This window comes from Gracilinanus agilis, chromosome 2 (genome assembly GCF_016433145.1).
Source record: "Gracilinanus agilis isolate LMUSP501 chromosome 2, AgileGrace, whole genome shotgun sequence".
Classification (NCBI taxonomy): Eukaryota; Metazoa; Chordata; class Mammalia; order Didelphimorphia; family Didelphidae; genus Gracilinanus; species Gracilinanus agilis.
This window is the reverse complement of record NC_058131.1, coordinates 518,549,606-518,575,161: the sequence shown is the minus strand read 5'-3', so window position 1 is coordinate 518,575,161 and position 25,556 is coordinate 518,549,606. Positions and strand designations below refer to the sequence as shown.

Sequence of the window (25,556 nt, the reverse complement as noted above, 5' to 3'; positions counted from 1 at the left end):
TATTTAAAGATGGCTTTTGTGGATGGATGCTAGACAAAATCTCCTGCTGTAAACATAGCTTCATATGAATAAATAACTACGCTACCATCACTATCATATGAAAAAATACCTCCCCTTTTATTTGCTCGTGTACTAAAGGCGTTGTAAGGATGAGGAGAAACTATGATGACAGACATCCAGGGGAGAGGCAGCTGTAAGGATCCCAGGACTCTTCCCTTGGAATTTAGGGTATGGTTAACCAAATCTAGTCTGAGAAAGCACTTTAAGGCTTTTGGCAATAGGACAATGTGTTACTCTCAAGGGGCTGAATGCACCTGTGGAATAAAGCTGCAAATTTTCATTATGGAAATTCTGCAGTTAGAGATTCATTTGAATATTGGGGGTGGGATTACCGGGATGGCCACTTGCTGCTGGCTTTTTTAAGGATGAAATGCACAGTTCTCTGACTGTGGAGCCAGTACCATCTCTCTACACAGCTGCGCCCTTCATATAAAGACAACCCACTTGTGAGAATCAAACATTTTTCTGAAGACCCTAAGGAGTTGCTGGCATAAAAAGCTGCAGATAGAATAGAGGTCACCTCAGAAACTATGCACACTGATGGCACTCATTTGTGCCAAAAAATTCACCAGGTTTTTAAGATTCAAGGCGACTTCTAATATAATTTAGGATGCTTCAAAAATTGCAGAGCCATACATTCCAAAATTTACATTCCAAAGGCCAGTTTGAAAATAATGTTTTAATTTGTTGAGTTCTGGTTTTCAGCAAAAAAATTTAACTATGATTGTTTCTCCTGATCTGTTTATATTCACTTATGTTTCTTTGGCTCAACATAGCTCTTGAAAAGTTAGTACTGTTTTTTTCTGACTAGGCATTGCTGAGAAAGTGAAGTAGGATGTACCATAAGCCACAGTATAACCTGGAGAGGCCTGATATGTTAGGACTGGAAAATAAACTTAGATGCTAAGAAAAGAAAACAAGAGTTTCAATAGACAAGATATGAATACTTCATACAATTTAATTTCTTATGCTTATCTCAGTAATGGCTCATATTCTCAATCAATCTAGCTTAAGACTTAAATAGGGAATTGTGGTGATGGCAGAGATAAAATCTAAATCGACTTCCCATTTTTGCCTCAATTTTTCACATAATTCTGAGAAAAGGAGTTGAAAGACTGAATCTATCAGAGAATTGTTTAAATTCTTCATTTCACTTTCCTTTGCACAGATAGGGATTCAGGTATGATTTTGATTAAAAAACAAATATGGCATCCTGATCTAATGGAGAGTGCTGAATCTAGAGCAAGAGAATCTGAATTTTAGGCCCAGCTGCTATTCAATCCTTATGTGGGTTACCTTGGGCAAGTCCTTTAACCATTCTGGTGCCTCGATTTTATCATTTATAAAATGATATGGTATAGCTAGATAACCTCTCAAGTCCCTTCTGGATCAAAACTATTCACCTACAAAGCCCCCTTTTGCAGGGTTGGCAGATTTATCTACTTTTTTTTTTTTTTTTTTTTTTTTTTACTTTTTTCTACTTTTCCTTCACTCAAATATAAAAGAAATCCAAAGTTCAAATGCTTTGGTGGTAATGGGTGTTACATGAAATCAAGTTTTAAAGTCCCATTTACCATAAAAGTAGGAAAATAGCAATGAGTACATAAACCAAGAATGTTATAAAACAGGTTCGAAATGGGCAAAAGAGTTTTCATTCCCATTTCAGTCATTTGAACAGTCTTTTGGTTTTAAGAAAAAGTAGTCCCAGCAAGATTTGTAAGGAATAACTTCCATGTTAACTCAAAAGAGTAATACATCCATTATCATGTTGGGGTAAGAGGAAGACATCTGAATTGCCATTTCTAATACACCATATTTCAAATGGTGACCATGCAAGGAGTTTGCAGTGTTCTTTGTCCCTAAAGAAAGAGAAAAGAGCTACGATTGAGGCTCTGCACTATTTCTGAGAGTTCGCATTTTTTTTTTTGGTGGGGGGAAGCATTACCTACTAAGAAGTAAAAAGAGAGCTTAAAGAAAATGATATCCTTCAAAATCCCATGATAATATGTCTGCCATGGCTACCTTATTGAGATCAAGAGAACCGCAGAAACTTACTTGTTCCTTGGACCGAGATAAGCATGTTTTGATGACATCTGCTTCTAGAATGGTTCTCTTATTGATTTCCACATGTTCATAATATCTAGAAAGTCTAGTTTGTCCTTGTTTATTCACCATGAGGAAAAATTTTATCATTTTTCCTGTAAAGTATTTTATGTCGATATAGCACAGACGTATCCGCTGTAACTGGCACAGCGTACCTGAAGGAGGAAAAAACACAAGTAAGGCCAGTTCAATTTAATAGACATTTATGACATACCTACTAAATACAAGGCCCTTGGCTAAGTATGAGACATGCAAGAACAATTTTTTTGGCAGTTATCAAAATATATTTAAAAATACATGGGCTCCAGATGAAACATTTTTTAATTTACTGCATTGCAGAGATCATACAAATTTACAGTGAATTACCAGTCTCTGGGGCAGTAAGGAACTATAGTGGATAAAGCACTGGGCCTGAAGTCAGGAAGACCTGAGAAGAACAAATTTTTTAAAAGGCCAAATTTCTCAAAGATTCCCATTATGCTTTCTAATTATTCAAGATGAATAAAATACTCTCTACATAAAATCTCACTCCTTGAATTAAATGAACTTTTCTCCCCCCAGAAATGGCACCTTCTGACCTAATTTTTTCTTAAATGTATACTAGTACACTATGTCTCCTTAGAATATTGAAATGACCCTGAGGTCTCAAAGGCTATGCCAGCAAAATTTAAGCGCCAGGAAACTTTGCTGACTTGGAAACCCTTCAAGTATGGTCCCCATGACAGACTGTCTATGCCAGCCTACATGATGAATTATTTGGTCAAAGCAACCATGAAACTATTTTTTTTTAAAGGCCCAGTTTTCTGTGGTCCTCTTCTGTTCTATTAGTGACTGTCATGACCCAGGTATCTATCCATCCATCCATCCATATGCATGAAATGCTGCTTATTAAAAAATGAGTTCCATGTTCAAGACCCAACAAGCCGCTTTGGCTGGTTGGGCCAAACCACTACCATCATTTGGATCCTTCCGTGGGGGCAGCGCTGAAAGGACGGCTGGCCTTGGAACCTGCAGCCCTGCTCCCCACTCGCCCTCACAGCCATCACCCTGCAGAGACCAGACCCCATGACATCGTCTCCCTTAGCAGCCAGAGCCACAGAATACCTGGAAAAGAAAGTTCTTGCCACCGGAGTCTTTGAAATGATTAAATGATTCAAAATTGGAAATGGATGGAGCCATCACCGGAAATTACAGTAAAGAGAAAACATCCCCAGCTGTCTGGTCACTGGACTGTGAGGCTCACTGGGCCATTCTATTTGCCCCTCCAGCGGAGCTCTTCTATGCGTGTTATTTCCCCCATTATAGGAGAGCTTAGAACTCTATTTCAGTATATTTGATTCCATTTATGCATTTAAAAACATTATTCTAAGAAAGGGTCTAGACTTCACCAGATAATCTTTCCAAAAGCAGACCATGACCCAACCCAGGTTCAGAACCTTTGCCCTGTTGGAATCAGAGATTCTTGGAAGGTGACAGAGACTGTTCTCCTTTTCTTTCTCTATTCTCAGAGTTTAGCAAAATTCTTGGCACTAGGTTCTAATAAGTGCTGGTTTATTCATTCATGAACTCTTTCACTTATTATTCAATGGAGTCACTGAAATATGACAAAGTGACATTCTAATTATAAGCATAAAGACCATGATGAATATAATAGATTCTGTGCCAACATCAATTGCAGAGGATGAAGAGGTAAAGAAATTCTACAAAGAACTTGAAAAGATCTTCCCAACAAAGTCTACGTTGATGCTCAAGGAATTTAATGTGAAAATGGTTATAGGGGATAGAGTAGAGTGAGAAATATGTTGGAAAATACGGTTTGAGATTAAGAAATGAATGGGGGTTGAGAGAGGCAGGCAATGAAGGTCCTTGGTGGATGGTCTAGGCAGGGGTCGGCAACGTATGGCTCTCGACCTCCCGACTGACCAGCCAGTCCGGGCAGAGCCCCAGGATGTCCCCCAGGGGGCCCTTCAGCCCCCACCCCATATTCCAGCACCTTCCGCCTCCATCCTCCTCCTTCCGCAGGCTTTATGGCTCTCACTGCCAAAAAGGTTGGTGAGACAGAAGGTCTTTGGTTCAAATATTACCTCATACATTTCCTAGCTATGTGACCCTGGGCAAGTCACTTAACCCTAACTGCCTGGCCCTTACTGCTCTTCGGTCTTAGAATTGCTACTGTAAGAAGGGAAACTAGATATTTAAGGTATGGTCACCAGAAATCGATTAACTCGATTTCAAAATAAAATAGACTCAAGTCAGGATGACTTTTATGGTGTTTTATTTACAATTAGGAAGGTTGAAGGTAGGGAAGTTGAGAGAGAGAAACCAGACCAGAGGCCGAACCAGGTAAGAATTTAGAGGGCCCAGCAGAGGGATACAGAGGTTAATTAAACAAGGTTTCTAGCCAAGAGGCCTCCTCTAAGAAGAGAGGCCTCCTGAAACGCCAAGGGAAGAGAAAGAGAGTCAGCCTAACCCAGTGACAATTCAAAGGGAAGCAATCTGAGGTCTCACCTGAGATCCTTCAACACCAAGTTCAAAGGGCCAACTGCCCTCCACAGGAAGTTACCATCATATTTAAAAGATAGCATCTTTTGTCACTTCCTGCATCCACCTCCAATTTCAAGTGGACAAATGGCAGCCTCGACACTGTTTTGGAGTGCCCAGGGCAGTCCCTTGTTTTTGATTTGCCACTTACTATCACGTGTGGGTCACAGACCTCCCCCTCTCCACTTGATTCTAAGTTGTGTGGGGTGACATTATTCCTGGTGGCTAAAGTCTAAAGAATGAATGAGGGTGAGCTAATTCCATTTACACACTACTAAGATAGAAGGTAAGAGTTGAAAAACACAAAAACATGGAGGTAGAAGAATAGTACCAGTTACAAAAGATCAAAGAGTCATGGAAGTAGAAATGAGTCTGTATAAAGTTTGGTGTAATACTCTATTAAGCCAAATCAACTCAAGTCTTTATGAATAATTTGGAAGGACAGACAATAAATGAAAAAAAAAGGAACAGATCTGCTAATATTTCTATAAAAACTTATTTTTGTTATTGATGTCAGTAAAATCTCCACATTGGGACCAGGTGGCTCATTCCCCAGTGTACTATCCAAGAAAGTGGAAGTGACACAAGAAAATGAAGTTAAGAAGAGCACCTTAATGAGACGACGCAGATGAGGAAGAGATTGGCACTGGAAGGAGTAAAATGTCAAAAGTACTGATTTTTGAAATATTAAAAAGAGTTGAATATATCAAATACTTAAAAATTACAGGTGGTAGTATTACAATAAAAAGGATGACAGAGAGAGACATTAGTAACCACTCATCTATGTGACTGCTTTATCACTCTATTTACTTTTTTTTTAATCCTTCCCTTCCCTCTTAAAATGGATACCAAGTATTAATTCTAAGGCAGAAGAGCAGCAAGAGCTAGGCAACTGAGGTTAAGTGACTTGCCCAGGGTCATATAATGAGGAAATATCTGGGGCCAGATTTGAACCCAGGTTCTCCTGCGTCCAGGCCTGGCTCCTTATCCACTGGGCCACTTAGCAGCTCCCCTCATTCACTTTTATAAAAATAATTTCCATACACATGGAGGACATTCTTAAATAACACCATAATAACAATGATGATGATGATAAATCATATTTATTTATTGTTTTAAGTTCCACAATGTGCTTTAAAAACATAATTCATTGATCCTCACCCAGCCCTAAGAAGTGGGTGGCATAAGCTTTTGCAGACAGTTCTCTATAGCACAGCATCTTCCCACTAACTTAACTGACAGAAAGATTTAGAATAGAAAAACCTGTTGTGTTTACTGCTTTTTAATTACTTCAATGTATTTAACTTGTTAGATCAGAATTTAGCCTTAAGGGCCCTCCTACAACAATGGTCACCCACCTCTGTGTTCACATCACACAAGATTCTTTGGCAGAAGCAATCACAAACATAGTGTTCTGTGCAATGATCTTCTGATTGTTAACACCAAAGTGGCATAAAACTGGGAACTCTATGCTTGCCAGACATGTTTGTGATTGTATTCTCCTTAGGTGATGTGTCATGCAAATTTAAAAAAAATTTTTTTTATTTTGATTGCAAACCCTAGAATGTACAGGGTCCCTCCCCTGGGATCCATGACCACTCAAAAGAGATCAGCTTAACAATTTAAACAAGCCTGATGGAAGTCAAAAAGGCCTATAATCTATTCAGTTATGCCAGACATGAGAAATTCAGTGATTTTGTCCATTAGTACATATATCTTGGATAGAGCTGGGCCCAAAACAGAACAAAAGGGAATTGGAATGGGCTGTACTTGGATAATTGTGCAGGGCTTTCAATAATCCAGGATGTTCCCAGGTACAAGAACCAATCTTTAACATCATCATGCTTCCAGTGATGCTATCTGGCTATGACTAGCAGGAACACAGTTATCTCCAAAGAATCAAAATTGTTGGTAAGCTAAAGGGAAGTAGAGAGATCCTGTGTTTATAAGTAAGCTATAGCATATTTCCTAAAAAGAATTTGCACATGGAAGTAATTTATTTTTAATCAGGTATTTTTTTTTTTCAAAAAATTTTTTCCATGGTTCCACGATTCACATTCTTGCTCTCTCTCCCCAAACCCTCCATCTCCCCCGTAGCTGACACACATTTCTACTGGTTTCTTCATGTGTCATCGATCAAGACCTATTTCCATATTATTGATAGTTGTACTAGGGTGGTCATTAAGAGTCTACATCCTAATCGTGTCTGCATCAACCCATGTGTTCAAGCAGTTGTTTTTCTTCTGTTTACACTCCTGTAGTTCTTCCTTAGAATGTGGGTAGCATTCTTTTACATAAGTCCCTCAGAACTGTCCTGGGTCATTGCATTGCTACTAGTATAGACATCCATTACATTCTATTTTACCACAGTGTATTGGTCTCTATGTACAATGTTCTTCTGGCTTTGCTCCTTTCACTCTGCATCAATTCCTGGAGGTCATTCCAGTTCACATGGAATTCCTTCATTTTATTATTCTTTTGAGCACAATAATATCCATCACCAACAGAATCCACAATATGTTCAGCCATTCTCCAATTGACGGGCATACCCTTATTTTCATGGAAGTAATTTTTAAAAAATCCTACAAGATGGGAGCAACTAGGTAACTCGGTGGATTGGGAGCCACACCCATTAATAAAATAGAGGAAAACTCTTCTGTCTTGGAACCAATTCAAAGTACTGATTCCAAGATGGAAGGTAAAGATTTAAATAATATAAAATAGAGGAAAAGCAGATTAATTGTACATGCAATTAAAAAAACTAGAAAAAGAACAAATTAAAAATTCCCAATTAGAGGATGTAGACTTTAAGTGATTACCCTAATGCAAATATTAATAATATGGAAATATGTCTTGATCAACAACATTATATAAAACCCAGGGGAATTACTCCTTGGCTGTGGAAGGGTGGGAGGGAAGGAGAAGAGGGAAAGAACATGAATCATGTAACCATGGAAAAATATTCTAAATCTATTTATTAAATAAAAATTTCCAATTAAAAAAGAAAAAATCCCAATTAAAGACTCCATTGGAAATCCTAAAAATGAAAGGAAAAATTAATGAAAATGAAAGTAAGAGAATCATTGAACTCATAAATAAGACTGGTACTTGGTTTTATGAAAAAACAAATAAAATAGACAGAGTATTGGTTAATTTGATTAAAAAAAATGAAAGAAGAAAATCAAATAATCAGTCTCAAAAATGAAAAGGGTAAACTCATCACCAAGGAAAAGGAAATTAAAACAATCATTAGGAGACATTTTGCCTAATTATATGTCAATAAATCTGACAATCTAAGTGAAATGGATGAATATTTACAAAATACAAATTGCCCAAATTAACAAAAGAGGAAATAGAATACTTAAATAATCCCATCTTAGAAAAAGAAATTGAATAAATGATCAATGGACTCCCTAAGAAAAATTCCCAGGGCCAAATGGATTTGCAAGTGAATTCTATCAAACATTTAATCTCAATACTAATAAACTATTTAAGAAAATAGAGAAGGAATCCTACCAAATTACTTTTACAACACAAATGTAGTGATGTTATGTAAGTCAGGAAGAGCAAAAACAGAGGAAGAAAATTATAGGACAATTTTATAATGAATATAGATGCAAAAATTTTAAATAAGATACTAGAAAGGAGAATACAGCAATATATCACAACAATCATTCACTATGACCAAGTGGGATTTATACCAGGAATGCAGGGCTGGTTTAATATTAGGAAAACTATCAGCATAATTGACCATATCGATAACCAAAGTGACAGAGATCACATGATTATCTCAACAGATGCTGAAAAAGCCTTCGACAAAATACAAAATCTATTCTTATTAAAAACACTAGAAAGCCCAGGAATAAATGTGTCATTCCTTAAAATGATAAGTATTATCTATCTAAAACCATCAGCAAATATCAGAATCAGCAATGGGGATAAGTTAGAGGCCTTCCCAAAAAAGATCAGGATGCCCATTGTAATCACTATTATTTAATATTGTACTAAAAATGCTAGCTTTAGCAATAATAAGGAAAGAAAAAGAAATTGAAAGAATTAAAGTAGGTAATGAGGAAGCCAAATGATCATTCTTTGCAGTTGATATGATGGTATACTTAGAGAATTATAGAGAATCAACTAAAAAACTAGTTGAAATAATTAATAACTTTAGTAAAGTTAAAGGATACAAAATAAATCCACATAAATCATCAGCATTTCTATATATATTACCAACAAAGTCCAGCAGCAAGAGATATAAAGAGAAATTCCATTTAAAATTACTCCCTACAAGCATTGGTGAACCTTTTAGAGATCATGTGCCTAAACTGTACCCTCAAGCCACCTGCAAGCCCACTGCATTATCCCAGAAAGCAGAAGAAGTGCTCCCACTGGGCTGCTGGACAGAGCGGGGGGGTGGGGGTAAGGCATGTGAAAAATGTCCTCAGGTGAAGTGGAGAGGCTGAGAGGGAAGCAGCCCCCTCAGTGATGCCAGAGCATTGCCAACATGGCTCTAGACAATATAAAATACCTGAGAACCTACTTGCCAAGAGAAACTCAAGAATTATATGAACAGAATTACAAAACACTTTTCACACAAATAAAGTCAGATCTAGACAACTGGAAAAATATCAATTGCTCATGGGTAGGCAGAGCTAACATCATAAAAATGTCAATTCTACCTAAATTAATTTACTTATTCAGTGTTATACCTATAAAACTATCAAATAATTATTTTTAAAAACTAGAAAAAATAATGGAAAAATTCACCTGAAAGAACAAAAGGTCAGGAATATAAAATCAAGGGAATTAATGAAAAAAAATGTGAAGGAAGGAGGCCCACCAGTACCAGATCTCACACTGTATTATAAAGCAGCAATTATCAAAACAGTCTGGTCTTGGCTAAGGAATAGAATGGTAGATCAATGTAATAGAATAGATATACAATATACAGGGGTAAATGACCTGAACAACGTAGTGTTTGATAAACCCACAGACCCCAGCTTTTAGAATAAGAACTCACTAACAAAAACTGCTGGCAGAATTGGAAAACAGTATAATAGAAACTAGGTATAGACCAATATTTCACACCTCTATACCAAAATTAGGTCAACATGAGTATATATATGATTTAAAGTGTGATACCATAAGTAAATTAAGATAACAAAGAATTGTTTACATGGCAGACCTTTGGAGAAGGGAAGAATTTATGACCAAATAAGAGATAGAGAGAATTGTAAGATGTAAAATGAATAAGTTTGATTATATTAAATTTAAAAGCTTTTGTACAAACAAAACTAATGTAACCAAGATTAGAAGGGAAACAACAAACTGGGGGAAAATTTTATTATACATTTCTCTGACAAAGGACTAATTTCTCAAATCAGTAGAGAAATAAGTCATATTTTAAGAATATAAGCCATTCTCCACTTGACAAATGGCTAAAGGATATTAGCAAGCAATTTTCAGATGAAGAAATCAAAACTATAAATAATCGTATGAAAAAATGTTCTAAATCACTCGATTAAAGACATGTAAGTTAAAACAATGCTGAGGTACTATTCCACACTTATCATATTGGCCAATATGACAGTAAAGAAAAGTTACAAAAGTTGGAGAAGATGTGGCAAAATTGGGACACTGATGCATTATTGTTGGAGTTGTGAACAAATCCAACCATTCTGTACGGAAATTTGGAACTATGCCCAAAGGTCTACAAAACTATACACACTCTAATTCTGTAATACCACTACTGGTTCGATATCCCAAAGGAATAATAAAAAGGGGAAAGACCTTCTTGTACAAAAATAGCTGCCTTTTTTGTGTTGGTAAAGAATTGGAAATTGAGGGGATATCCATCAATTGGGGAATGGCTGAACAAAATTTTGGTACATGTTGGTGATGGAATACTTTTGTTTTAAAAGAAATGATGAGGGGGCAGCTGGGTAGCTCGGTGGATTGAGAGCCAGGCCTAGAGACAGGAAGTCCTAGTTTCAAGTCTGGCCTCAGACACTTCCTAGCTGTGTGACCCTGGGCAAGTCACTTGACCCCCATTGTCTACCATTACCACTCTTCTGCCTTGGAGCCAATATACAGTATTGACTCCAAGATGGATGATGAGGGTTTAAAAAAAAAATGATGAGCAAGATGGTTTCAGAAAAGATGAACTGATGCAGAGCAAAATAAGCAGAACTAGAACATTGTACACAGTAACAGCAATATTATATCATGATCATCTGTGAAAACTTGGCTACTCTCAGCAATGCAGTGATCTGGGACAATTCTGAAAGACTTATGATGGGGAATTGTAAAAGGGGAAAATTTTATGCCAGAGCCAGAGTTCCTCCAGGTCCAGTTCAAGGTCAAAGAGAGTGAGCTCCCCTGAAGTTCTTACAAGTTATCAGACCATTTCTTTTGTCACTTCCTTTGCCTTCCTCCCTTTTCACATGTACCAATTATAACAAAGGTTTTGCTTAGGACTTCCCAGAGGGCAGTCAGTCAATTCTGATTCGTCACCCACTCTTGCATACATGGGTCACAGACCTCCACCACTTGAAGATTAAGTGGTGGTATTTACACTTTTGGTGANCTTCCTTCCTTCCTTCCTTCCTTCCTTCCTTCCTTCCTTCCTTCCTTCCTTCCTTCCTTCCTTCCTTCCTTCCTTCTTTCCTTCCTTCCTTCCTTCTCTCTTTCCCCTTATTTCCTTCCAGCCTAGATATTTTAAAGCTCCTTTTATGCTCAAGGGAATGAGGTATTTAGGGCCCTTTCTTTCCATGATGGGATTAGAGCTTTTTCTTTTTATTAAAGATACCCATAGCCAACCTTTGCCTTTAGACAGGTTGGTTGGAATCTGTGGTAAAGTGAGATGTAAAAGGAGCTCACTGAGATATTTCAGCAGGGGATCAGATTCTGTCCTGTTTCCCTAAGGCTTCTCCCCATGAGCATTCCCAATGTGGGATTGTGGTCCTGGCATACATTAAGAAGCATGATTTTAAAGAAGCAGCTAGAGGCAACAAAAGGGCTGTAAGCACAGTTGTTTGTTGGTCCATAATCAAGAATCCTTTTCATATGTGATGTGGCTCCATCATGAGAACAGAATGGAATATGGCACTTGCTGACTGCCTTAAGATACAATATGTAAACAGACACACTAAAACATCAGTGTCTCAGGGAACTGTGGATGCTTCTTGGTTGAGGTCCTAGTTATTTATTAGGAAGGAAGGAGATTAAATGATTATGAAATTCAGGAAGAGTAATAAGGGATATGTTGAGACAAGTGCAGGGAGTGGTGAGGGAGCAGGAATTAACTTCCTCTGTTTATTGTTCACTTTTCTATAGGACTTTAAAGTTTACAAAGCACCTTCCTTGTAACCACCCTATGAGGAGGGGACTACAAAGATTATTGTCTCCATCTACTAATGAGGAATCTGAGGCTCAGTGGCTTAAGAGCCAGGTCTGGAGTCAGGAGGCCAACTCCCATGTTCAAATCTGGCCTCAGAGAGTTCCTTGCTCTGTGCCCCTGGGCAAATCACTTAACTAACCCCAACTGCCTCACCCTTGCCTCTCATTTGTCTTAGAATTGAGAAGAAGGTAAGGGGTTAGAGAAAAAGAGAGACCAGGGGAGCGGGGCATCCCTGACTGAAACAGGAGCCAAGAAGCCTTGGCTTCTTTAATCCTGACTTGGCCATAATGCATCTGGCTGATCTTGGGTGAGTCAATGTCCCTCTGAGGGGTGAAGGGTCTTTATTTATGAGATCAAAGGGTTGGGACCAAGTGATTTCTCATGGCTTTTTCAGCTTGGATATTCTAAGCAAGGGTTGCAAGACAACCATGAAATCCTAAAGAAAAAGAAAACAAAGTGACTGTGGCAGAAGCTAATCAAGACTTCTTTAGGAGGGGAAGCAAAAAGTCTCAAAAGTTACACCTAGCGGGGGCAGCTGGGTAGCTCAGTGGAGTGAGAGTCAGGCCTAGAGACAGGAGGTCCTAGGTTCAAACCCGGCCTCAGCCACTTCCCAGCTGTGTGACCCTGGGCAAGTCACTTGACCCCCATTGCCCACCCTTACCAATCTTCCACCTATGAGACAATACACCGAAGTAAAAGGGTTAAAAAAAAAAAAAAGTTACACCTAGCAAGGGGAGTGGGTTCATACATTGAGACTTGTCTCAAGACTCAAAGAACAAATGTGCAAAGAAAAGAGACAAAATACCAGCTGAAGGAGTTGGAAAATGATGTCATTACTTGTTTTTGTCTTTATATTTTTGTGGGTTAGAATCAGAGAATGTTAGCACTAAAAGGGAACTTGTATGAAATCTCTTACACCTTATTTTATAGAAAGAAGCAATAAAAGAGAAGATAAGTGACTTGCCCACATTTACACATCTATTTAGTAGACAGAGCTGGGTCTATCCAGTTTTTATAGCTCCAAAAACAGTGTTTTCAGTGAACCAGAATCTTTGTGCTTGGCTAAATTCATTTAGCAGGCAGAAATATCTGACACTTCTCACAATTATAAAGGTTAGCTTCAGTAAATAAAATGATGGAATCAAATATTTCTTTTTCAAATAGAACTGCAATATTAATTTCTAAAAAATAGGTCTTGATCAATGACACATGTAAAACCCAGTGGAATTCTGCGATGGCTATGGGAGAGGGGCAGGGGAAGGGAGGGAAAGAATGTGAATCTTGTAACCGTGGGAAAATGCTCTAAATTAAATAATTAATTAAAAATTTTCAAAAAATATATTAATCTCCAAAAGGCTAAAATAATGTATACTATGTACTTGCTAAAAATGAAAACTATATGTAAAATATATCTAAGTTCTCATTTAACTATAAAAATTTTATAATTTTAACTATTTTGGAATTGTGAAAAATGTATTTCTAACACATAGCAAAGATATATTCAGTGGAGCTAAAAATTGTCCATCTCTTTCTGATAAGTTATTTATATCCATTTTCCTTAAAATGTAAATTTCTCTTTGAAACAATACTATTGTATAATAGCATCTCAAAAGGATACGTTCAGCAACCCTGATTTTATGTGAAAACCTAAAATACTAACTACCACATTAGGTCACAGATAATAAATAGTTGACATTAAGAAAATATTAAAAGTTTTCAAAAATTTATCTCCATTTTAAAAACAAGGAAACTAAGGCTCGGAGAGTTTGTAACTTGCCCCAAAGTCACAAGTAAAGTAAGTATGGAGGCACAATTCTAATCTACAACTGCCCTGATTATAGACCTGACATATTTTTCCACTCACCATAGTATTTCTTTCCACATAGGTTATAATTCCTAACATGACGACTCTTGGAAAGGAAAATACAGCTATCTACTGAAAAATAATGTTGATTATAGGCCACACTTGGCTTTTATACCTGCCAGCTTTTGAGGAGAGGTATGTATACTATTACAGTACATATCTCTAAATAATTATAGGAAATCACCCTCCTTCCTTGATGTCTTCCTTGACACCCAATCAAAAGAATTTATCTGGAGTGAGAGAATTTAGATTTGAAACCAAGCTCTAAACTAAATCCCCGTGGGACCCTGGGCATTGACTTCACTTGAGCCTCAGTTTCTTCCTCTATAAAATGAGAAAGATAATCTCTAAGGTCTCTTCCAGCTAAATTCATCATCCTGTGATCCTCTGTGACAGTACTTTAACAATTCAACAATTGCTCGCTGGAGCAGAAAGTGAAAGCCCTAAAAATCTCTTCATGGTGGTCAGCAGTCATTTAAAATGTACTAAATACACTATTTACTTAGACTTCACAGATAAAATGTACTTTTTTTGGTGACCGGATTTTTGTGGCAGAGACACTCACGGCCTAGTTGTAATGTTCTTTCCCTCCAATGACTATGTGTGTACTTAAATATCCACCATATGTAGGGCCTCGCTTCAGTAATCTGAAGGCAGGGTTTTTTATTTTGTTTTCCTAGTGCTGGGTGGGCATCCCATCCTGAACACAGTGAGGACTTAATACTTGTTAGGCTGGATTGTTAGGCAATCTGTCGGATCACTTGGTTGAACTTGTAATAAGACTTTGCAGACGGATCCCATAATTCATCTAGCTCACAAAAGTTACTTGCTTCTTCTGGATTTCATAAGAAGATGGCATACTAATGAGAAGTTTGGTGGTGCCACAGACAGAAGGCTGAGTCTGAAGTTAAGAAGCTCTGTGTTCAAATCTGGCCTCAGACAAATACTAGCTAGGGCGGCCCGGTCTGCCTCAGTTTCCTTAACTTTAAAATTGGGATGATGATAATAGTGCCTACCTTCCAGGGTTGTCATGAGGATCAGAATGTGATAAGATTTTGTTGTTGTTGGAAACCCTTACCTTCTGTCTTATAATCAATACTAAGTATTGGTTCTAAGGCAAAAGAGTGGTAAGGGCTTGGCAACTAGAGTTAAGTGACTTGCCCAGGGTCATACAGCTAGGAAGTGTCTGAGGCCAGATTTGAACCTAGGATCTCTCGTCTCTAGGCCTGGTTCTCAATCTACTGAGCTACCTAGCTGCCCCCCTCTGAGACCAGATTTGAACCCAGGAATTCCTGATTCCATGCCTGGATTTTCATCCACTAAGCCACCAGGCTGCCTCAGGATTTCTTTATATTAATGAAATCACAGGTCTAGCCCAAAACAAAAGCAAAGAAAAAACAAAGGGGCCACCTACCTCACAGGATTTTTATGAGGATTTGATGAAAAATGTTATGTCTAGTGTTTTGTAAACTCTGAAGAGCCACATTAATCAATTATGTTATAACTAGTAGGGCTCATCCTTCTGATTACAAATGCACATTTACTAACATGAAAAAAGGGAGAAACTGTTAATGTTACAGGTCACAAGATCTATTTTAAAAATTCTTAATCAGATATCAGATTTCTTTAGTCTTGGGAGTCCTGCTAATTCAGCAGATGAGAAAAGAAGGTGTATCAGCTTTTTGCATAGATACTAGGCCTATACTATACATAGATACTAGGGACAGGGCAGTCCCAGTGCCTAGCATATTGTAGGCACTCTGAGAGTGCTTCATGATTGGTAGATTAAGTATTCATCACCTAGTGAAATCACTTTCAATCCAGTTTTCCAAGGCTTCTTAAGAAGTCCATTTTAATCCTTTGATCCAGCCATACCACTGCTGGGTTTGTGCCCCAAAGAGATAATAAGGAAAAAGATTTGTACAAAAATATTCATAGTCGCGCTCTTTGTGGTGGCAAAAAATTGGAAAATGATGAAGTGTCCATCAATTGGGGAATGGCTGAACAAATTGTGGTATCTGATGGTGATTGAATACTATTGTGCTGTAAAGACTGATGATCTGTAGGATTTCTATATGAACTGGGAGAACCTCAGTGAACTGATGCAGAGTGAAATGAGTAGAACCAGGAGAACGTTGTACACAGAAAGTGATACATTGTGGAACAATCCAATGTAATGGGCTTTGCTACTAGGAGCAATGCAACAAGCCAAGACACTCCTGAAGGACTTATGTAAAAGAATGCTATCCACATTGGGAGAAAGAACATTGGGGGTAGAAATGCAAAAGCAAAACATATGATTTATCACTTATCACATGAATATATGGGTATGTGATTTGGGGTTTAGGCTTTAAAAGATTGCTCTATAGCAAAAGAAGAAATATATGGAATCAAGCATCAACATTTGTACAACCCAGTGGAATTGTTTGTCTGCTCTGAGAGGGGGGAGGGAAAATGGGAGGGAAAGAAAATGAATCATGTAAACATGGAAAATATTTCAAAATAAAAAATAAAAAAGTCACATTTTAAACAAAAAAAAAATAGAAATAGAAAGTAAAATTAATCATCCTTCTCTTGTATGTAAGAAGAGAGCTTTGGGCTAGAATAACTTAAAGTTTCTTCCAGTCCTAAGATTCTATGATTTTATGGCTGGATCCTGAATTCTTGAAGACATGTCATATAAAGTAACTTTCTGTAGTACTTTAACCTGTGCTAAGTACTTGTCAGTAACATTTGCTTGAAATTGTCGAGTCTAAATGATCTAATTTTCAAAGACGCATCCAGCTGTAATATAGATATTTATTGAGAACACTGGATTCATCACAACACTCATAGTGACATTTCTAAATGTCATATTTCCTTAAAATATGTGCTACTTTGCAGAATAGATGTGCTGACATCAACTAACCAATATGGCAAGAACACGGAAAACATCAGAGTAGCAATTAGTAATTCCTATTTGCCACTCCATATTGACTTTGTTTTGTGACAAAATTTGTCCCTATCTCTCTGTAAGAAAGGAGAAAACAAAGCTAATTAGCAGTTTTAAAAAATGGATTTTTTCACCTAAATTTAGGGCAATTTGACTTTCCTTTTGACTAGACAATTATCTTTTCTTTCCTTCTCATATACTAACATAATTCTTTTTTCTTTTCCCACCCAGTTTTTTCCCCTTTCTTTTTAGTTAAAGAGGATCTCAAGTTCTTGGTAGACACTGTTGATAAAGCTTTCAGCTTGTGATAACTGTGATCTCAGGAGGTCATTTCTTCAGCCTATTGGCTTATCTCTTTTTCATTAGGATTCTGAATATGTGTAGTTTTTTTAAACCCTTACCAAGGAGTTTAAAGACTTGCCCAGCATCATATAGCTAGGAACTGTCTTGAGACCAAATTTGAATCAAGTACTTCCCATCTCCAGGCCTGGTTTTTTATTCACTGAGCCACCTAGCTTCCCCTAAATATGTATTTATGCTGCTTTTCTCAAGGTTTCTGTACATTATTAAGTTCCAGACCTATATCCCTTAGGAGAAAACCAAATCAAGGACAACTGATCTGACTATGCTTCCCACTTGTGTGTTAGAAAACTGTTCCCCACATACTCCAGGAACCAGTTGAACAGTCTAATTGGCTTTATTGCTTTCCCAGCAGCTGAATATTTGAATTTCCCCATTACTAGGAGATAATGACTCACAGCCCCTTTAGTTCAGTTAATCAAAAAGTCCTTGTTCAGTTTTATTCCAATTTGTGATAGAAATCCAAAAAGAAAGTATGGCATTTTACTGAATAGATATGAGCTAGTAAATCTGGCTGCGAGATTTTTTTCATACCAAGTCTGATAGTGTTTTCCAATCTACTTATTTACAGAAAACTGTAGTAGAGTAAGAAAAGGTTTATAATTGGGGTTGGAAGATTTATAATCTGGGTGACCAGGGTAAGTCACTTAAAGTCTTTAGAGCTGTTTCTCACCTGTTAAGTGAGCAGGTTAAGGTCCCTTCTAGCTCTATTAAATCTTATGCCTAACTTTCTTCTAACTCAAAATCCTATAATCTGAGAATCAGAGATATTCCTTCTAAAAACCAATCCCCAGAGTAGACTAAAATGAACTTTTAGACAATGAAGGAGTTAAAAGGTTATGCTTTTCATGTGAAGGGAACAGGACATTGAAACTTTGTAGCATTTCCCCCAAACTGGGATCTATACCCAATCATTCCTTTCCCCCAAATTCCATTTGTAAATTAGATTAATTTCTCTTAATGTCAAAATCACAGAGGGGTGATTTGCCCTTCTCTCAGCCAAGAGATTGATAAGGTCTTTTAGAGTTGGGCTGGAATATCATGCTTTTTTTTGTTGTTATTGTATGTTTCCCATTGATGTAAACTGAGAATTGAAAGTTTTAAGATATGGAAGATGAATTACATAAGAGTGAAAAATATCACAGATATTCTGGTGTTTCTAAAATGACCTGTTCTCATCATTAATGATAGTGGAACCACATCTACGATTCTTAAAATCTCAGAACCTAATATGGCATATGATGAAGACAAAATGAAACTCAAGAGCATGAAATTGAAAAGAGAGGCTAGAACACACCAAATGCATATAGAAGAAATACATGGGTGGAACAACTTTTAAGCCATTCTTAGATTTTCAAGATATTTCAAGCTGGAGAAAATTTCAAAAAAATGAAGATCATTCATGATATTCCTACTTCCAGAAAAGCAACCAAGTCCCCATTAGCAACTAGTAACTGAGAGATATATAGATAGGTGAGTAAGAGGGCTACAAAGAAGGGGAGATGGTGGGTAGATTACTGGGAGGTAAATAAGAGGAAAGCTCACTAATATACATTCAGAATCAAAAGGATAAACTCCAAGGTTCCAGTGAGCAAGAAATGAGGATTATATGGAAAAGATGGGAAAAAAGTAGATTTTCTCAATTTTCTTCAGTAGAAGACATTTATAGTCATATAAATAACAGAGGCATCGCAAATATGAAATCCTGCTTTGTTTATTATTGTCAAAACAGCTATGAATATGTTAAGACACTACAAGACTGCTCCATGTAATGACCCCATAATTATGATAAAATCAGGCAAAGCATAGAATAGAGTAATATATGTTTGTCAAAACTAGTTGGCATTGTTGTGTAAAATCCAAATGTAAAAGAATTCTCTAGAGCTGGTTCAGTTATCCAGATGCTCCCATTTATGTATTACTGGGTTGATTTCATTAAGCCTTAGAGGACCACAGGGCTTCCTTAAGAAAATTCATGGCTTCTCTAAAACAGAATTATTTAGTAGTTCACACACACAAAAAATCAGTTGGATAAAAAATGCAAAGTGACCAAATTAGTACTTGCAATTGGATGTGCAGCCTCTTATCAGTTATCCTATATTATGAGTAAGTGTACCTTGCATCACATATAGGATAATGAGATAGGTCCAGAATTAAAGAGGAAGAAATCAGGATGATTTGCTTAGGTAATTTTTAAAGCACTCTCAGTGACCCAAAGTTGCTTCCTCCTTCTCCACTCATCTTTGAAAAAAATGACCATTTTTTCCCCTTCTAATTATCACATGTTTATTTTTTCACCCCTTCTTCCTTACCATGGAAGGGATGGGGGGGAAGAAAAAAAAAAGAAAGAAAACCCTTTTAACAAGCTCACATAGTTAAGCAAATCAAATTCACACATTGGTAATGTCCATGAATGTATCTCTTTCTGCAAATTGAGTTCATCATCTCTAGTTCAGTAAAGGTGGTTTTCTGGAATTATGACTGATCATGACATTGATCAGAGTTATTAAGTTTTTCAAAAAGTGTTCATTTTGCAATGTTGTTGTTATAGTATCAGTTATTCTCTTGGTTCTAGTCACTTTACTCTGCATCACTTCATACAAATCTCAGAATTCTCTGAAACCATCTCTTTCATCATCATTTCTTGCAGCATAATAGTATTCCATTACATTGAGATATCATGCAAGTTCAGCCATCCCCAATGAATGGCCATATCCTTAATAAAAAGAGCTGTTTAAAAAATATATACATATATATATTTGGGGGGGTACCTATAGGGCTTTTTTCTCTTTCTTTGGGCTGGTAGTATTATTATTTGATCAAAAGGAATATATATTTAGTAACTTTTGGAGAATAGTCCCAAATTGCTTTCCAGAATATGTTACATAATTTCTAACCATAGGGACTCAAATAAGAGAAACAAAGTCTCCAAGCCAAAAAGAAATAAGTTTATTGCAAGACAGCCAGTCTCACAATAAAGCTGGACTTCTGTTCAAGACCAAAAGACCTCGACCACTGTGAGAGACCTTCCTATATACCTAATGGAATATCATAATTTTTATACCAGGTTAAAAATAATCCAAGACCATGTTAAAAATAGAGCAGGATGTACTTCTCATTGGTAGAAAAAGTCACTTGATGATGACTTGAAAGTCACTTGATAGACAAGGGGGGAGTGGGGGAAACCTAGACTAGTGCAAAAGATAAGAGTGGGTGATGTTGGGTGGTACCAGGCTTTGAACCCAGGGTCAGGCCTAGTGACATATACTGGATCACAAGTTCAAGACCATAATTATTGCTGATGGTGCATGATATAGCAAATTTGAAGGCTAAGGTGACACTAAGGTCTATGCTACCAATGATTAAATATACCTTAATTCAGCCATCTTACTTAATTTCAACCTTAATACTTATATTAAAATGATCACAAATTTATGACATGCTAACTCTCTTAGAATTACAATTATGATTATCTAAAGATTACTGCTAACATTAAAATCTAATCCTCATACAAGGGGGTAGGGGATTTTTCACTCACAAATAAATGAACCAATTCATAGCTCCACTAACAAGGTATTAATGTGCCAATTTTCCCGTAGTCCTCATTTGTTATTTTTCTTTTTGGAGAACTTTGCAAATCTTCTGGGTATGATGTGAAATCTCAGAGTTGCTTTAATTTGCATTTCTCTAATTGGTAAAAATTTGAAGCATTTTTTTTCCCATAAAGCTTTAGATAGTTTAGGTTTCTCCCCTTGAAAATCAACTGTTGGTATCCTTTGATCATTCTATTAATTGAGGAATGGTTCTTTTAAGATGGAATCAGTTTCTTACACACACACACACACACACACCCACACCCCCCCCCCTCTATCTGTTCCTCCTTATAAATGAGGTCTCTATCAGAGAAACTTGCTGCACACACACACACACACACACACACACACACACACACACACACACACACACACACACACACACCCCCTATCTGTTCCTCCTTATAAATGAGGTTTCTATCAGAGAAACTTGCTGCAAAGATTTTTTTACCAATTAATTTTTTCCTTTCTGATACTAGTCACATTGAATTTGTAAAAAAATATTTTAATTTTATGTAACCAAAATTGTTAAAGTTTTATCTTCCATTGTGTGACCTTAGAGAAGGTACTTGCTTGTTTTAGTTTTCTCAACTATAAAAAATTGGTATAATGATTAGATGAGATAATATTTGTATTGGCTTCATATAAATGATTATTCCTTTCTCTTCTACTTTCCCTATCTTTCACACAGATACTGGTTGTATGACCTTGGACAAGAAAATGAACCACTCGGTATTCAATGCAACTCTTGAAAAATATAAATTACAGTGTAGGTACTAATCTGTATCTCCTCACCAGGAGTTCCTATTCCATTGAAATCATAGATCTGGTCAAAAAAAAATTTTTTTTAAAGTCACCGAGTATTTTGTTTTCCTGATTCTCCTTACTTTACTCTGAATCTATTCATATATACATCTTCCATGCTTTTCTAAATGTTTAATTCTCATAGTTTTTTATGGCATAATAACACTTTACTACATTAATATAAACCATTTGTTTAGCTATTCTCCAACTGATGGGTATCCACTTTGAAGACAACATATTTTCTTAACAATACCCACCCACCGATACCACATAGCTGCAAATTACAGAATAATTCTCTCAGAAGAATCAAAATTGGAGATAATCCAAAGAAAATTGGAAACATGGATGATGGGCATAAGTAAACTGTAGTATATTGCTAATGATGATTTACATGCTGCTGACATTTTGCTGACTACATTAGACTCTGGAAAATTGCATGGCCTCATAAAAGAGATCCATAATTACTCTAAAACATTTAGTCTAAATATCCACTCAGGAAAAATCAAATGAATGAAGAATGTTTACTGCCCTGACTATGATATGAAATTGCATGTATAATATGCATAGTTTATCCATATATATAATTTATTTATAGTTTTATGTATCTAAGTGGCAGTGTCACATAGTAGGGAAAGAGAAAAGAGTCCTGGAGCCAGAAAGACTTGCGGTCAAGTCCCAACTTAAATACAGAATGCCCCTGGAACTCAGGTTTAGTGACTCAGTCTCTAAAGGTTCTAGGCAGCAGTCTAAGACTTTCCAGTAGGACCTCCTCCTCTTTGGTTTAATTTCCATGGTTTCAGTTAGCAGTTTCAGCTACCTGAGGTCAATAGCAAAGCAAAGTGGCCAGAGATCCCCCAAAGCCTACCCAAGGCATCTCTACTGCTTTTCTTTTACTTTCATTGTTTCTAGGGTTACATATTTTGGGGGGAAGAAAGATGAGGAGGGGACAAGAGCAGAGAGAGATCATGTATTTGTGGAGTCAGCAGGTGTTAACTTATAATCACAGTTTCAGCCATCAACAGTATGACTTGGAATGTCTCCCCCATTGATATGGGGCCATCCTATATTGCAGAGAAGGCATTGACATGCCTGGGTTGAGGGAATTTCCTCATAAATAATCTTGGATAGTATGTAAATGGAAAATGAGTTGACCTCAGAATTCTTTAGGAGAAAAAAGGGTGCTGTTCTGTCCCTAGGAATCATGAAGTAATTGAGAGTTTCTCCCTGAAACAAAGAAGGCTCTTTACCAACAATATTTTTGCAGAGAAGCAGTATGGCTTTGAGCAATGGACACTAAAGTCTCCAAAGAACTAAAATTGATGAAGACCCCAAAGATGTAAAGATGTGAGTAGACTGCAACATATTACAAATCAATGTAAAATTACAAAACTATGTAGAAGTGTTGGAAAGGAATAGTCATCAAATATTTTCAAAAAGATGGCATGGCCAGCTGTGTGACCCTGGGCAAGTCACTTGACCCCCACTGCCCACCCTTACCACTCTTCCACCTAGGAGCCAATACACAGAAGTTAAGGGTTTAAAAATGTAAAAAAAAAAAAAAAAAAAAAAAGGTGGCATTGTCATGTGGTTAGAGTAGGGATAACTGATGGAAAGCCTGGTCCATTTGCATCCTTGAAATGCTGAGAAAATGAAAGGAAGGCCCTTATATGTTAGGTGGACCCTCTATGGGGAACATATGGAAGAACTTGGACCAGAATCACAAATAGGAGTAAAGATGAAGTGGGACCTATGTTGCTAGTGTTGTCATTCAATTGTTTAGTTGTGTCTGATTCTTCATGACCCTGTGAACCATACTGTCCATGGATGTTTCTTGCCAAAGATACTGGAGTGGCTTTCCACTCATTACAGGGATATATTAGAAGGAATATCCAAGGATAGCTAGGTGGCTCAGTGGATAGAGGACTGGGCCTGGAGTCACGAAGATCTAAGTTCAAATCCAGCCTCAGTTACTGTCGGGAGCTATTAAGAGAAATTAGAATCTTGAGTAGATATTTTTATCTGGACCCCCTCAAAAGATCAATACAGACCGGCAGAGCTGTGTATTGCTTTCTCCCTATCAGGTCGAGAAATCGGAGTGGGATATCTAAGATAAAAATCTGAGATTCCTCTTTTGATTACTTTCATAATTCTCACCTTCCTTTAAAATGCATTATAGTCTTATTGAAAAAGCTTTGGGCTCTCAGCACTCCAGCAGGAGGGGGCCTAACTCTGTTCCCCTTTGCCCGAGAATACAGATGGCTGGTACGGCCAAGGTCGAACCTTTGGCAGGGCATTTTGCCCAGAATTAAAGTAAAATAATGAGGCTCAAAAAATTGTTTAATACCATCAAGGCTGAGAAACTGCCGGGGCTTTTCAACATAACGGAGATGTCCCAGGATAACACAAGTAGTTGATAGTTTAGCATAGGTTTTTTATCCACGCCTGGAGGCTTCTAAGGCTTTTGTTTTGACTATAGTAAAAATCTTGCTCTCTGTAACTGTGGGAAACTTTCTTGGGTTTTTGGGGGAAGGGGATCTTTAATTTCCTTTATAATAAAGTGGCTACTTCAGTATTTTTTGGAGTACTATGAGCTAACAAGCCGTGCTTCCAATCTGTTTCATTCTTTGCATCCGACGACCACCCTAAGCCACTCAGATAAGTCTCTGGTTATAGAGCAGGATCTCTATAAGTTACTTCCTAGCTGTGTGACCTTGAGCAAGTCACTTAACCCCACCCATTTGCCTAGCACCTTGCTCTTCTATTGTCGAGTTATTACTAAGAGAGAAAATAAGGGTTAAAAAAAAAAAAGAAGGAATAGCCATAATGATGAAATGACAGATACATTGGAATACCTGATATTTTCAGAAGGGCTGTTTTTGTCTACTGCTAGGCTAGGATTTACTGAGAGAATCTCAAGACCAAGACATTAGCTGGGATTTTCCATGCCCTGGTCAGTGGAGCTGGATTCACTGGGGCATTAAAATCTAGCAGTAAAAGTTATACCTTGAGAAGAACCATGAACAAGAGGTGAGTTAAATGGATTATGTATATGTGGGGCTTGGGAGGGACAGCAAGAAGGGATGGAGAGGGAAAGGGAAAGAAATAACTATTGAAGCAATGAACATGAAATACAAAGGGAACAAGGTCCAGAGGCAGCAGCCATGGACCCAAAGTGTTGATTGGCAAAAAGGAAGCTATCAGATCCAAAAGGTAAGACAGTTCAAAGAAACCAAATATCCAAAAGACTGAGCTTAGACACAGAGTTTATATACAAATTGTCATGCTCAACAAGGTGGGAATGCCTCCATGCTTTTAAGTTCTGTCATGTGAGGCTAACCTCACCATCTTTGTTCCTTTAAATAATCTTCAGCTGTGGAAAACTCCCAATCTCCATCTGCATATCTTAAAATGGCAATAGACAGAGAATTGGTGTAATCCTTACAAAATTAACTATAATACAACTTAGAACATGGAATGCCTAATCTTTTTATATTCTTTGAGGATGAGGAATGTCTCATTTTCATATGCCTAAAAATTTGCTCAGTAGATATTTAATAAATGTTAAATCTATTTGAATTTGTTAAATAAGTATAAGATATACAGACTAGAAAATGGATACTCTGAAAATAATTTATTTGCAATTAAAACATATGTGTTTTTTATAAATAGATCATTACATAGCCTAACTGAAAATATCTATTTTATTTTTATTCATTAGTCATAGTTTCTGATGTGTATATATGTAGAAAAAGGGAGAAATTAGCTAATCTGATCCAAAACACTTCACATGTTAAATAAACCAAAGTATGAAATGTGTGTGCGTATGATTTTTGCACAGTATGAATTTTAGAACTGGAAATTATTTCAGTCTTCGTTTATTATAATTTCTTTCTTTTATAA

General features: G+C 37.0%; 1 protein-coding gene across 1 annotated transcript in view; it reads right to left on the bottom strand.

Annotated features, from left to right (window-relative positions):
* Nucleotides 1–25,556, bottom strand: part of AP4S1 (adaptor related protein complex 4 subunit sigma 1) — a 63,828-nt gene that overhangs the window by 13,941 nt on the left and 24,331 nt on the right. Inside the window, exon 2 of the mRNA XM_044665057.1 lies at nucleotides 2,116–2,318. Within this exon, the coding sequence (XP_044520992.1) occupies nucleotides 2,116–2,253 (138 nt within the window). The 5' untranslated portion in view covers nucleotides 2,254–2,318. The remainder of the gene's footprint in view (nucleotides 1–2,115; nucleotides 2,319–25,556) is intronic.